The sequence below is a fragment of the Siphateles boraxobius genome, unplaced genomic scaffold (assembly GCF_051911475.1).
Source record: "Siphateles boraxobius isolate OS27281-9 unplaced genomic scaffold, OSU_SipBor_1 20, whole genome shotgun sequence".
In the NCBI taxonomy this organism is placed as follows: Eukaryota; Metazoa; Chordata; class Actinopteri; order Cypriniformes; family Leuciscidae; genus Siphateles; species Siphateles boraxobius.
In genome coordinates, this window is record NW_027508811.1 from 17,754,513 (window position 1) to 17,768,872 (window position 14,360).

At 43.9% G+C, this 14,360-nt stretch overlaps 1 protein-coding gene across 1 annotated transcript in view; it reads right to left on the reverse strand.

Moving 5' to 3' along the window:
- nrg3a (neuregulin 3a) overlaps positions 1–14,360 on the reverse strand; it is a 374,168-nt gene that overhangs the window by 159,819 nt on the left and 199,989 nt on the right. Inside the window, exon 2 of the mRNA XM_077237257.1 lies at positions 2,368–2,497. Coding sequence (XP_077093372.1) covers positions 2,368–2,497 — 130 coding nt within the window. The remainder of the gene's footprint in view (positions 1–2,367; positions 2,498–14,360) is intronic.

The window sequence follows — 14,360 nt, forward strand, 5'->3', positions numbered from 1 at the left end:
TCGAGCTGTCCGTGAGCAAGACACCCAACCCCAGCTGCTCCCGGCGAGCTGGACGGCGCCTTGCATGGCTGACACGGCCGTCAGTGAGTGAATGAGAGACAAATATGTAAAGCGCTTTGGTGGCCATTGGGTCTGTTAAAGCGCTATATAAATGCAGTCCATTTACCCTTTACCATGATTAGGAGGCCACGATGATAGTCAAATGCCTATGGGCAAATTTGACCAGGATGCAGGGGTTACACACATACTCTTTTTCCTAAGGTCAACTTGGGGATTTTTAATGACCACATAGAATCAGTATCTCAGTTTATCGTCTCATCCGAAGGACGGTGCTTGTTACAGTATAGTGTCCTCGTCACTATACTGGGGCATTAGGACCCACACAGACCACAGGGTGAGTGCCCCTGCTGGCCTCACTAACAGCTCTTCCAGCAGCAACCTGGTTTTCCCAGGAGGTCTCCCATCCAGATACTGACCAGGCTCAACTCTGCTTGGCTTCAGGGGGCAATCAGTCTAGGGCTACAGGGTAACATGGCGATATACTATGCAGTGATTCCCAAAAAAAAAACAAAAAAAAAACTGCCAAATTCAGAGTACCATATTCCATACTCACCAAAGCCACTTTTTACTTGAATTTGATGCTTGGTGGGTGTTAATTGTGGACCCTGGCTCTATGCCATGGTAGCCACTTGCGCCATACATGGTTGGAGCACACTGTCTGCACATGATACTTAGCTTAGCTTTTAGATCTTGGAGCACAATGGTACCCTTACACTGATAGCACTTCAGCAAATTGGTGAGTGAAAGTGACTGGTTGCCTACTTCAAGCATAATGCTTTGTGCTCAATGAGAGCCAGTAAATGTAAACTGCAACATAACCATCCAATGTAAATTGCATTATGGGTTACAGAAATTGTATTATTGATGCAGGCCTGAACAAAAAACAAAACAAAACTACTCTGCCAGACTGTGCAAGACTCAACTGAAAAGGGCAGTCGGATAAAGGCAATCAAGAAACAGCGTTATAACTGCAGGTGTCTAAAGTAGCACAAAGCCTCAATACTGTTCATATAGAGTCCAAACACATCTTATAGCACAACTCAGTGCTTGTCACTTCCAGTTTCACTTATTTTGAAGGCTAAAAGCCCAGTTCTATATAACCATGAACCATTCATGCATGCAAACTACTTAAAATATCAACAAAGAGTGGCATTCAGGCATACTGTATAGCTTTTTGTGGATGATTAAAATGCCCTGAAAACCACTGCAATGCAAATGGATTTAGTAGCTTTATCCTTTCAACAGAATCTACATTCTCCAGTGAATTGATCCTTTGAGAGCATCACAACCTTGCTTTGAGGAACAGACAGATGCATGGATGTCCTTGGTTTTAAGTTGGGAAGGAAGAGTGTTCTGGGAATTAATCAGAGCCAGAACATTTGAACTAGCTTAGCTTCAGTCAAATAAATGGGCCACCTAAAACAACACCAATTACCACTGATTAAAATGAGGACACTTGGCTTCTGCTCCTTCTTGGCTCTTCAGTTCCAAACATGCAATGTCTCTGTGTTCCATTAGGCAAATAAGAAAAAAAGACTGCTCATCCAAAACCTATGGCAGTGAACCCTCACATCCAGGAAATTTTATTTGAAATTGTGTTCATGCTTCGTACAAAAGGTGAACACATCAGTGTCAGAAATTCTCTGCCTCCATTTTGTGAATCCTATTTTCAACCTTGAAAAAAAGCCCACAGATCCAAAACAAGCCTCTAATGAACTTCTGCAAAGTGACACTTTTAATTAGCAGAGAAGGGACCTTAGACAGCTCTCAGGCTATGACAAAGCTGTCATCGTTAGCATGACTAAGAGCTTCATGCAACAGCGAGAGTCCCAGAGAGGAGGCCAATAAGACACAAGAGTAGAAAAAGGATAGAGAGAGAGAGAGAGAGAGAGAGAGAGAGAGAGAGAGAGAGAGAGAGAGAGAGAGAGAGAGAGAGAGAGAGGGGGTAGGACTGGGACTGAGGACTTTCATCCTGGCACCTATAGATGATTGCTTTATACACTCTCTGGCTTGTCTGTTTGTCAAAGAGGCTAATGCTCTTTAGCTGTGGGACTGGAGTTGTGGATATTTACCCCAAATGCTAATCAAGACAGAACATGCTTCTGTCAACAACAGAGAGAGAGAGAGACAGAGAGATTTACAGGCAGATATTTCCAGAAGGATCATTCTCTCCGAAAATGGGATATGGAATTGTCATCGCTCTGAAACCATATAGAGCCTCCCATCCATAGTGATTGCATTTATTTCTTGAGCGAACAGTAGACCGAACCTTTCCCTCCAATGCATAAACAGGAAGTGCAGTCATACCTGCAGTGTTTGTGTGGGCCGCTCAGGGTCTCGATGACAAAGCACTCCCCATCATTCAGGCAATAGGCCAGGTCTTTCTCCTGACATGGTTTGAAATGCTCCGATTTCAAAGGCGGAAGAGTTGGTGATGCTGAAGGATAAAGAAGAAAAGGAAAATTACATCATGTAACCGATTAAGAGGACAAAAATGTCAGCTAGGTGAGTAAAAGGTTAGGAGAGCGTTTTTGTTATTTATCCAAAGTTAAACATACTTTAAAATGTCCCACTTTTATATGTCTCACAAAAGAAAGTCATATAGGTTTGAAATGACATGAGGGTGAGTGAAGGGATTGTTAACCCATGAATTCAAATTCTGTTATCATTTAAATGTTTACAAGCATAACAATCCTCTATTACATTTATATTCTTAGAATATAACGGCATTGGACTACATTGTAATTTAAAAGTTTACTAGAGGTTTTTGAACACAATCTATCAAGTCTTTTGGTAGAGTATTTCATGACCATTAAAATCAATAGCTTTCAACACTTCCCCTTCCACAATACTTTATAATTGAAGACATCTCCTCATATGGCCACAAAGGCAAGAGGCCTCATACCTCTCTGAAACAAGCAACCATATTTCTCCTTGTTACTATGTGGTTGTAACTGACAGGGAGGGGCCTGTTGTACAGTGTGCATGAATTTGGTTTGCTCCTGATGTACCTGTATTACTGAATGATGATAGATGAGAACAATGAAGTAATCACTCTCTCTGGCTTCTTAGAATTAATACAGGAATCTACTATTTGGGAAAAGACTTCATTGTGATTAATGATGCCAAGTCCACTTTGTTAAAGCCAACATAATAAGGTAACCTTGCACTTATTACTTTCCTCACAACGTGTGCAAGCGTACCTGCTGAAAATCTGAACTAATAATATGACTTTGACTGACATCAGTATTAAATAAACTGGAAACAAAGAACATTTGAATGCTTGACATGAATACAGACCATAAACTGAGAGAAGGACAATGGTTAGGTGGACAAAGGTTGCCACGTATAATGAACAAGCAAGACATGACATAAAATGTAAAGGACATGGTCAATTACACTAAATGATTTTCTATATGGAAAAGGTATCTAGATAGTATGTACAATGTCTTATGTATATGTATTACATTATGTCCATTATGTATTACATTATTATTTCAATTTCAATTAACTCCTCATTTAAACTGCTTAAAGTTGGGCGATATGATCACAAATTTAACCCTGGTTTGAACAAAAACTTCCAGGTTTCATAATTCTCAATATCACCATATAACGAATTCATTAATCCAACCTACCACTACTGTAGGTTTATTCAACCTTATCCACATACATACAGTACACTCACAACAAGTTATATATATTACATAGAAAATCTCAACTGCTTGATTGTTTATACGATTGCAAAACGTAAACTATAAAATTGTTCAGAGATATATTTAAAGTTGGATGTATGTCCAATTTTACCCGCTTACACTGTCACAGCAATATATAGCTAATCTCAACTGCTTGATCAGGGGTGTCAAAGTCAAATGGACGGAGGGCCAAATAAAAAATTTTGCTACAAGCCGAGGGCCGGACTGTTCGAATGTTCATTGAAAAATTTTTAAATGACGCATATAGTCTAGTGAACCTAATTGAACCTACTGAAAACCTAACAAATATATTCCAATATGATCAGATAAATAAAGCAATATTTTCTTATGGCTCTGTCAGTAATCTTTAATTTTCAACAGACACAAAAGACAAATTTCCTTTATATAAAAATCCCCATAACATGAACATTAAATGAAAGAAACCGGTATTCAAGGCACCATCAGTAGCCTATATTTTCTATTTTAGCAAAAGTGGGCTAAATTTACTTCAAAGAAAAAAACAATAATAGCAATTTTCTATCATCCACTCAACTGAAATATTTTTAAAATATAATTGGATTGAAATACAATAAAATAAAGTGCAGAAATCTATTAATCAAAAACAACACTTTGTTTAAGGAGAAGTAACATGCAGTGAAAACAAATATTAAACTTTAACTTTTAAACTTGAACTGAGTAAAAACTCTAAATATGTGATTGCACAGTAATGTTCACTTGTTTGAGGTTGAGGGTGATACTTGGTGGTGTCCCATCTTTTCCACAAGTTCATCAATGTTCGGGGTAAGGCTCTGAGCTGAGGAAATCCTCAGAATTGAGTGGAGGTGTTCAGCAGTAAGTCGACTTCTGTGTGATGTTTTGTTCAGGTTCATCAAAGAAAACAGTTATTCACACAGGTATGTGCTGCCAAACATAGACAACGTTTGAGCAGCCTGGATGCGCAGCTGGGGCATTGTGTCGGGGAGGAAACGGGCGAACTCCGCAGCACCCACTGCCGCATATTTTGCCCTCAGTGCATCATTGCATTGGAGGTCAATCAACTCCATTTGGAGGTTTGGTGGTAAGCTTTCCACGTCAACAGCAAATGGGTTACCGAGCAGTTCCAACCTGCTTTTTTGTGCTTCAAAGTCAGCAAATCGGCGTCGAAAGTCAGCGGCAAGCATACCTATTTTATCAGCCAACTGTGCGCTCGGGAACGCACTGGTAGAGAGCTTCTCTTTCATGGTCTGGCAGCTGGGAAAGTAGCTCAAATTTTCTTTCCGCATCTGCGTCTCCCACAGAGTCAGTTTGGTTTTAAATGCCTTCACTGTACTGTACATATCAGAGATGACACGATCCCGACCCTTCAGCTGCAAGTTCATTGCATTCAGATGACTCGTAATGTCACACAGAAAAGCCATTTCACACAGAAAAATTTCGTCTCGGAGTTGTGTTGTGTCTTTCCCTTTGCTGTCCAAGAACAGACAAATCTCCTCACGAAGCTCGAAACATCTTTGAAGCACCTTTCCCTGGCTTAGCCATCGCACCTCTGTGTGATAAGGCAAATCACCATGCTCCGTTTCTAACTCCGTCAGAAATGCCTTGAACTGGCGGTGATTCAAACCTTTGGCTCTGATAAAGTTAACTGTGCGCGTGATGATGCTCATTACATGCTCCATTTTCAAGGCTTTACCGCACAACGCTTCCTGGTGTATGATACAATGATAAGCTGTCAGCTCACCTGTCGCGTTTTCCTCTTGCATCTTTTCCCGTATCTTCGCCACCAGTCCGCTCCTGTGTCCACACATCGCAGGTGCTCCGTCGGTTGTCAAACCCACGAGTTTTTCCCAAGGCAGCTCCATCTCATTTACACATCTTGACACCTCTTCATACAAATCATGCCCCGTAGTTGTGCCATGCATAGGACGTAAAGCCAAAAACTCCTCTGTCACGCTTAGGCTGGAGTCCACTCCGCGGATGAAAATTGACAACTGGGCAATGTCAGAAATGTCGGTGCTCTCATCCACAGCCAAAGAATATGCAATGAAATCTTTTCCCTTTTTCACAAGCTGCTCTTTTAGATTGATGGACAACTGGTCTACTCTCTCGGCAATGGTGTTTCTGCTCAGACTCACATTTAAAAAGAGTTGCCTTTTTTCTGGGCAAACTTCGTCACAAACTTTAATCATGCAGTTTTTGATGAAATCCCCCTCCGTAAATGGCCGGGCTGATTTAGCGATCTCTTCTGCCAAAATAAAACTGGCCTTGACAGCAGCCTGGCCTTGTGATTTGGCTTTTTTGAACAGAGCCTGTCGAGATTTGAGGCCTCGTTTTAATTCCTCTGCCTTTTGTAGCCTTTGTTCCATGTCTATATTCTTGTTTTTGTCCGCGTGTTTCGTTTCATAATGTCGTCTCAGATTATACTCTTTCAGTACCGCCACACTTTCTCCACACAGAAGACACACAGGTTTTCCAGCTACCTCCGTGAACATATACTCCGACTCCCACCTTGTTTGAAACCCCCGGTTCTCAGTGTCCACCTTCCGTTTTGCCATTTTTGATGGGTATCTGAAAGTTAATTTTACTGTGATGCTGACGACTGCTGTGCCAATAAATATTGAAATGAAGCAGCCTACTGCTCGGTGCGTCACCGTTGCATTGTGGGAAATGTAGTATTGGTGCGTGTAAAAGATCTGCGGGCTGCCGGCTTGCTGCGGTCTGCGGGCCGGTTCTAATAATAAATCAAGATCATCCCAGGGGCCGTAAAAAACCTTCTCGCGGGCCGGATGTGGCCCGCGGGCCTTGACTCTGACATATGTGTGCTTGATTATAGTTGCAAAATGTTAACTAAATATTACCTAGAAATACTGTATATTTACTATTGGTTATATAGTACATCCAACTTTATCAACATGCAGTATACTTAAAGCAATAAATACTAAACAGCAAATCTCAACTGTTTGATTCTTTATATATGATTGAAAATAATTTTGCAAGATTCTTTTGCAGTCACTAACTTTGTCTGAGTATCAGCTGTGGGTGATGATGTGTTCATGCTCATTCATTTTCAAAATATTCACCAGGTCTTCTGAGGCTAATTTGGCATGCGTTCAGGGTGCCAGGTGATAGAACGCCCCAAAGGAGGATCTTAGAACCTTAATAAATAAAACTTTAAATGTTTTTAATAAAAACTCAATTCATTTTCCAATAATTGCATCTGGGTGCATTGCCAGACCTGTTGACAAACTGCTGTCGAAATCAATGCAAAGTGCTTGTGCCTTGTGTTCAAAGCAAAAAGGGTTGAGCAGTGGACAAGATCTCTATTAGTCATCCTTCAGAACACTGATGATATTGATAACAGCTTAGTAGCCCATCAGCCTCATTACTGAGTCCTTTCCTTGAGAGTCACAGTGAGGCTGGTTTCCTCCTGACAGTCAGTTTCCTCTGTCACGAGGTGGGATAGGGCCAAGTGTCTAAGAGATTGGAAATCTACTCAGACCCTGACATCCCCTCAGTCTTAGTTTGTTTCCGTGGACCGAGGCAGGTGTGGGGTGTTAAGGGATGGGGTTCCCCAGGGCCAAGCACGGATGCCGTCTCTCAGATGTGACATTCCCCCAGAGTGCCTGGCGGCTTGACATACAGTGAAGGTCACAGAGAATCGATTAGCTCAGAAGCAGCAATACACACAAGGGGGACACACTCTAAGAGTTAGCTGACGATTTATGCTTCTCACTGAAATGATGGCTTAAAGGGATAGTTCATACAAAAATCTCAATCATTTAGTCACCGTATCCCTTTAAATAAAAATACTTAATGTCATATTAGAACTGAACCCCGCAAAAATTGTCACAAGGCTTAACTGCAATATACACTTGCTTTTACTTATATATTATATATATATACTAATTGGCTTCATCACGGCCTCCTCTCCACCAGTAAGCTGGTGTGCGGTGGGCGTTCTGGCGCAATATGGCTGCCGTCGCATCATCCAGGTGGATGCTGCACATTGGTGGTGGTTGAAGAGATTCCCCCTTCTATGTAAAGCGATTTGAGTGCAGAGAAAAGCGCTATATAAATGTAATGAATTATAATTAATTATATATATATATATATATATATATATATATATATATATATATATAAACATAGAAAAGTATCATATTTTTGAATCAACAGTATGCCCATATGCACAGTGCTATATTTATTCAGGTGTTGAGCGAATTTTGTTTAAACCTTTTATAATCTTTACCAGCTACAAGAACACAATTTGAAGCATTTAAAATATTAAGCATAATCCTTGTTAGTTCTAGTTTAAACGCAGTGTAAGGCTTTGAAAAACAGCTAAGGTATTCTGCAAGGACTTAGTATCCATGAGTCTCTTTCAGTGTCCAGTCCAGTGCTTTGTAAAGCTGAGCCACTAGATCTTCTCGTTCTGAAAAATTGCATCAAAAGCTTGTGATATCATGAAGCAAGTCAACAAAATAGCTGCTTATCTATGAATACTAATTTCTGGCGAAATGTCAAATCTCTCACGGAGCTTCAGCAACCCATCAGTGGAGATTCAGTGATACAAATCTTTTCAAAAAAAAGATCACAGTTTACAACCTGAGGCTTCAATAATTTGTTTAATCATAGATGTAATGTAGTGAATAGCTAAGCTCCACTGGCCTTGTCCTCATAGATTTGAAATCCCTCATTACAGAGCACTTGTTGTTGACAAGAAATGTCAGACAATACTGACAATCTCTCTTTGGCTGTCTTACTATCACACCCATCTCTCCCCCTCAGTTTCTCATCTAAATGCAGAGGAACGGCCATTTCTTGTCAACGAAAGAAGACCACCTCCCATGCCATTAGTTCAGCAGGCCGCTCGGTGCCTGTGGTCCCTCTGTTGGCTGACAAGCTCAGGGCTTTGTTTCTCTGACCAGTCATTTACAACGGCCCTCAAGTCCCCCTGCAGCACAATGTTCTGGTCTGCAGCCATGCCAAGGTGCAAGTACAGAGCAGGGCCAATAGGAAAAAACACAGGGAATAAGTGTCAGGAATGATGGATGTGACCAGAGGAAGAGGTATTCAGTGGAAAACAATACAGCAAGAAATGGAATCTGGGAAAATGTTTTCCCATAGGAAGGAAAAATCATAAATGAGAACGTTTTATTCATCTGAGACCGCAATGAGATTAAATGGAGACTTGCTGAAGTCTCCTGCCCCTCACATGTTTGTCCTGAGGAAAAAAAAAGAGCACCTGAGACGCATCTCTCTGTAGGCAAGGGCGTGGTTAGCTGGTACCACAACTTCCAATAGGAAAATTCAACTGCAGTAGCCACCGTTCAACCTGAAGAGGGCAGCACTCAGACATTTTTACAACATACATTGTATAATTAAAACACTTTAAAAATAAATGTAAAAAAAATGTACTTGAATCAATGAACATCATTTATGAAGCTACATTCTTACAGATCATTAATTTAAAAAAGTTGTTTTGGTGTTTAGTTACCCTTTAATATGCTTGTATTAATGAAATACTAATAACATATTTATTTGATAATAATAATTAAGACTGGTCAGAAATTATAACCATGGTATACTATAGACAAAATCATTTTTATCAGTAAGAAGAAAACAACTATGCTGTCACGGATGGAACAGGAGTCAGACTGGTGGGTAAGTGATTAGGTTTTATTTCACAGGTTTTGCAGAAGCAGACAGAGATGTGGTGAGTATGAAGACAGATGATACTTTGAATGGTAACTTAGCTGAGGAATTAACATGTGTCTCTTTTGTAGATGCAGGCGAAGGGTCCCAGGAACCGATGCAGATGAAAGGCAGAAGACTGATGATGATGATGATGATGGCTGAAGGCTGAAGGCAAGGCTTGTATAATGTCCAAACGGAAGGCGGGTAAGTAGCTGGTAAGTATTGCAGGAGAGTCTGTGGATCATGTGTAGACGAGACCAGACGATGAGTGTGTGAAAGGGAGCTGAATATAAAGGGAGGTGTAATAATGAAGTGCAGGTGATGGTGATTAGTACTCAGGGGATAGTGAACGAGAGGGAGGAGTGAATGGAGCTGGTGGAATCCTGACAGTACCCCCCTCCTCCGATGCCGCGAGTCCATGATGGTACGGACCTGGTAGATGGGCTCTTCTACGATGGGAACCGGAGGAGGAGGTACGTCCGCTGGAACGGCTTCTGTGGAGAGAGGAGTGACAGGATAAGTGAAGGGTTTTAATAGGGAAATATGAAAAGAAGGTGATATCCGGTACTTTGGAGGAAGGTTGAGTTTGTATGTAACATCGTTCAGCTGCCTCTGTATGGTGAATGGACCGATGTATCGAGGACTCAGCTTACGCCAAGGCAGGCGGAGGCGAATGTCCCGAGTCGATAGCCATACCTTCTGTCCTGGCTGATACTGAGGAGTTTCCAAGCGCCGACGATCAGCTTGGTCCTTATGCCTCCGCACTGCCTACTGGAGATGAACGTGAGCCGAGTCCCATACCCTCTCGCTCTGATGGAACCAGTAATCGACACATTCTTGAAATTAACTGCGGACCTCTGTCCGAGACGATGTCTTCGGGAATTCCGAAGTTCCGAAATACGTGATTGAAGAGGGCCTCAGCGGCCTCGAATGCAGTAGAAAATCCTGGCAGGGGAATTAGCTTGCAGGCTTTAGAAAAGCGATCCACAACTACGAAAACACATGTATGGTTGTCGGATCGGGGCAGGTCAGTATAAAGTCCACTCCAATATGGGACCATAGACGCTGGGAAATAGGCAGTGGCCAGGCTTGCCCTCCGGGAGTTTTCTGGGGGTGTTGGTAACGGCGCAGACTGAGCAACCCTTGACATACCTAGACACATCCTGGGCGATGGACGGCCACCAGTACCGGTTACTGAGAAGCGAGAGGGTACGCCTGCTACCTGGATGTCCAGAGCCCGGAGTGGTGTGAGCGGAGTCCAGAAGAGCGGTACGAAGGTGGCGAGGAACGAAGACGCGCCCTTCTGGACCTCCCGGCGGAGCAGGATGGAGACGGTTCACATCGGCTAACTGCTCGTCGATATCCCAGACGATTGGGCTGACGAATACGCGTGGAAGGAGAATGGGTTCCGGTGCGGTATCTTCACAGGGAGGACTATGGATTTGGGAAAGAGCATCAGCTCCGCAATTCGTGTAGCCAGGACGGTAAGGGACGAGGAAATCAAAGCGAGTGAAGAAGAGGGCCAATCGAGCTTGGCGCGGATTCAGTCTCTTTGCATCTCTGAGGTATTCCAAGTTGCGATGATCTGTGATGACATGAAACTGATGATTTGCTCCCTCCAGCCAGTGCCTCCACTCCTCCAAAGCCAACTTGATTGCGAGCAGCTCACGATTGCCGATATCGTAATTCCGCTCCGCCGGGGACAGCTTCTTTGAGAAGAAGGCACATGGATGGAGTCTGGGAGGATCCCCCTGCCGCTTTGAGAGTACCGCTCCAACCCCGGTTGAGGATGCGTCCACCTCGACGACAAAGGGAATCTCGGGATCCGGATTAACCAGGATTGGAGCGGTTTGAAAGGCTTCTTTTAGGTGCTGAAAGGCAAGAGTGGCTTCTGGGGACAAGGACAGAGACTTGGGCCGGCCCTGGAGTGAAGAAGTGAGGGGAGCACTGAAGTGACTGTAGTTCTTGATGAATCTCTGGTAGAAGTTAACGAATCCTAGAAACCGCTGTAGATCCTTCACCGTTGAAGGAAGGGACCTGTTCTGGATGGTTTCCACCTTCCTCTGGTCCATCCGCACCCCGAACTGATCGATGACATAGCCCAGGAACTGGACTGAGGCGGTGTGAAACTCGCACTTCTCCAGCTTGAGGTACAATTGGTGGGCTCTTAGTTTCTTCAGGACCAGAGAGACGTGATGTTGATGTTCAGATAGAGAAGATGAGTAGATGAGAATATCGTCTATGTAGACGATCACAAACCTGTTGAGATACTCTTTGAAGACCTCGTTCATGTATCCCTGGAAGACGGCTGGGGTGTTAGACAGTCCGAAGGGCATAACCCGGTATTCATAATGACCGGAGGGCGTGATGAAAGCCGTCTTCCACTCATCGCCTCGACGAATTCGGATCAGGTTGTATGCACTGCGTAAATCGAGTTTAGAGAAGATGCGGGCTCCACGCAGCTGCTCCAGAGCTGCTGGGACCAGAAGAAGGGGATAGCTGAACTTAACAGTTTGAGAGTTGAGGTGACGGTAACCTATGCACGGCCTCAAGCCTCCGTCCTTTTTGGCCACGAAGAAGAAACTGGTAGCGGCAGGGGACGTGCATGGTCGAATGTATTCCTGCTTGAGGTCTTCCTCCACATACTCCTCCATGGCCCTCTGCTCCGGGATGGACAGAGGATAGACACGACATTTAGACAGAGTGGCTCCGGGGAGCAGGTCGATAGCGCAGTCCCATGGCCGATGAGGTGGTAGTTTAGTTGCCAGCTGATTGCTGAACAAATCCTTGAACGCCCTGTACTCTGCGGGGATCTCCACCTGGTGTTGGACCCTTTGGACTCTCAATAAACATGGAACAAACGGGAAACTCGGGGCTTCCCTCTGAAGATGAAAAACTCTGACGAAATCTTTTTACCGTCGATATGCAAGAAGGGAAGCACTTCTCACCCCTACAAAGGACCTCCCCGGACGTCCAGTCGATGGTGGGTTGGTGTTGGACCATCCAAGGGCATCCCAGATGAGCTCAGCAGTGGAGTCCTCAAGCACCATGAAGGAGATCTCCTCTGTGTGAAGGCAGCCAATGCAGAGCTTCAGTGTGGGGGAGAGATAGCGAATTCGACCTCGACCCAGCGGTTTACCTTGAATAGTTTGAACTCGAAGATCTTGGAGGTTTCGTTGTTTACGGATGTTCAGTTTCTGGAGGAGTTGCGTGGATATGAAGTTCCCCGCGGAACCGGAGTCGAGGAGGGCTTGTGCTGAGACACATACATGAGAGGTTAATAGGTGGACAGTAGTACGATTCAGAGGTGCTATCTTGGGAGGAATTTGAATAGTGCTTACCGCTGGGCGTTGAGGTCGAACAGGGCAGGTGCTGATGAGATGTTTATCACCCCCACGGTACAAGCAGAGGTGATGTTGAATGCGACGTTGCCGCTTACAAGACAAAAGATGAGTGGAGTCTACTTGTATAGGCTCGGGTGCTGGAGGAGCGCATGATGGAGCCGGGGACGGAGGACATACAGCGGAAGCAGGGTTATTAAAGGCAGACAAATGTTGGGACACCCGAATGGTTCTCTGAATGAGACTTTCTATTCCCATGGAATTTTCAAACACCACGATCAGCTGACGGATGTCGGGATTGAGACCATGCTGGAAAACTGTTATCAGAGCGGTTTCATTACCGCCGCTCGATGCCGCCGATGTACGAAACTGGAGTGCATAACTGGTTACTGAGGACGCTCCTTCACGGAGATTGAACAGCTGATCGTGCACAGAGAGATCGGATGATGTCTGACCAAACACTTCCTTGAAATGCTGCACAAAGTTCGATAGAGATTTCACTACAGGAGAATTAGAATTCTACGAAGACTGAGCCCATTGGAGCGCTCGTCCGGATAACAGGGAGATATTGATATTGATACTGAATTCTGCATGCTTGGTCTGGTCTTCTGTCACGGATGGAACAGATCTCAGACTGGTGGTAAGTGATAAGGTTTTATTTCACAGATTTTGCAGAAGCAGACAGAGTTATGCGGAGTATGAATACAGATGATACTTTGAATGGTAACTTAGCTGAGGAATTAACAAGTGTCTCTTTTGTAGATGCAGGCAAAGGGTCCCAGGAACGGATGCAGATGAACGGCGGAAGACTGATGATGATGATGGCTGAAGGCAAGGCTTGTATAATGTCCAAACGGAAGGCGGGTAAGTAGCGGCTAAGTATTGCAGGAGAGTCTGTGGGTCATGTGTAGACGAGACCAGACAATGAGTGTGTGAAAGGGAGCTGAATATAAAGGGAGGTGTAATGATGAAGTGCAGGTGATGGTGATTAGTACTCAGGGGATAGTAAACGAGAGGGAGGAGTGAGTGAATGAGTGGGAGGAGTGAATGGAGCTGGTGGAATCCTGACATGTGAAAGAATTCTCTCACTGTTACCAGAGATATGAATGTTCTGCCTTATCTTGTACAGTACCTGTATGATAGCTACACCCAGGAGCATGATACGCATATCAGCACACAGTATGATGCAGGACTGATGATAGCGGACTCACTCGGAGTTATTCAATAAAGATAGCAAGTCCTTCCTCTTATGCAACATAATTTATCTTCACAATAAAATATGTTAAGCACCCAGCATCCTAACAGGCATAAAGGCTGACCACAGCCAGTGTGGTACATATGTATCACGGTGTGTCCGTGTCTGCGTGTGTAGCCCTGTGGTGAAGCACACTTCTTCCTGCTTTATATTCCGATCAATTGCAGTCATGCAGTGGAGTAAAGGCGATCGATGGACGGCATGCAGGAAAAAGCTGATACACCAAAGCATACAGAGCTATGTTGAGAGAGAGAGAGAGAGAGAGAGAGAGAGAGAGAGAGAGAGAGAGAGAGAGAGAGAGAGAGAGAGAGAGAGAGA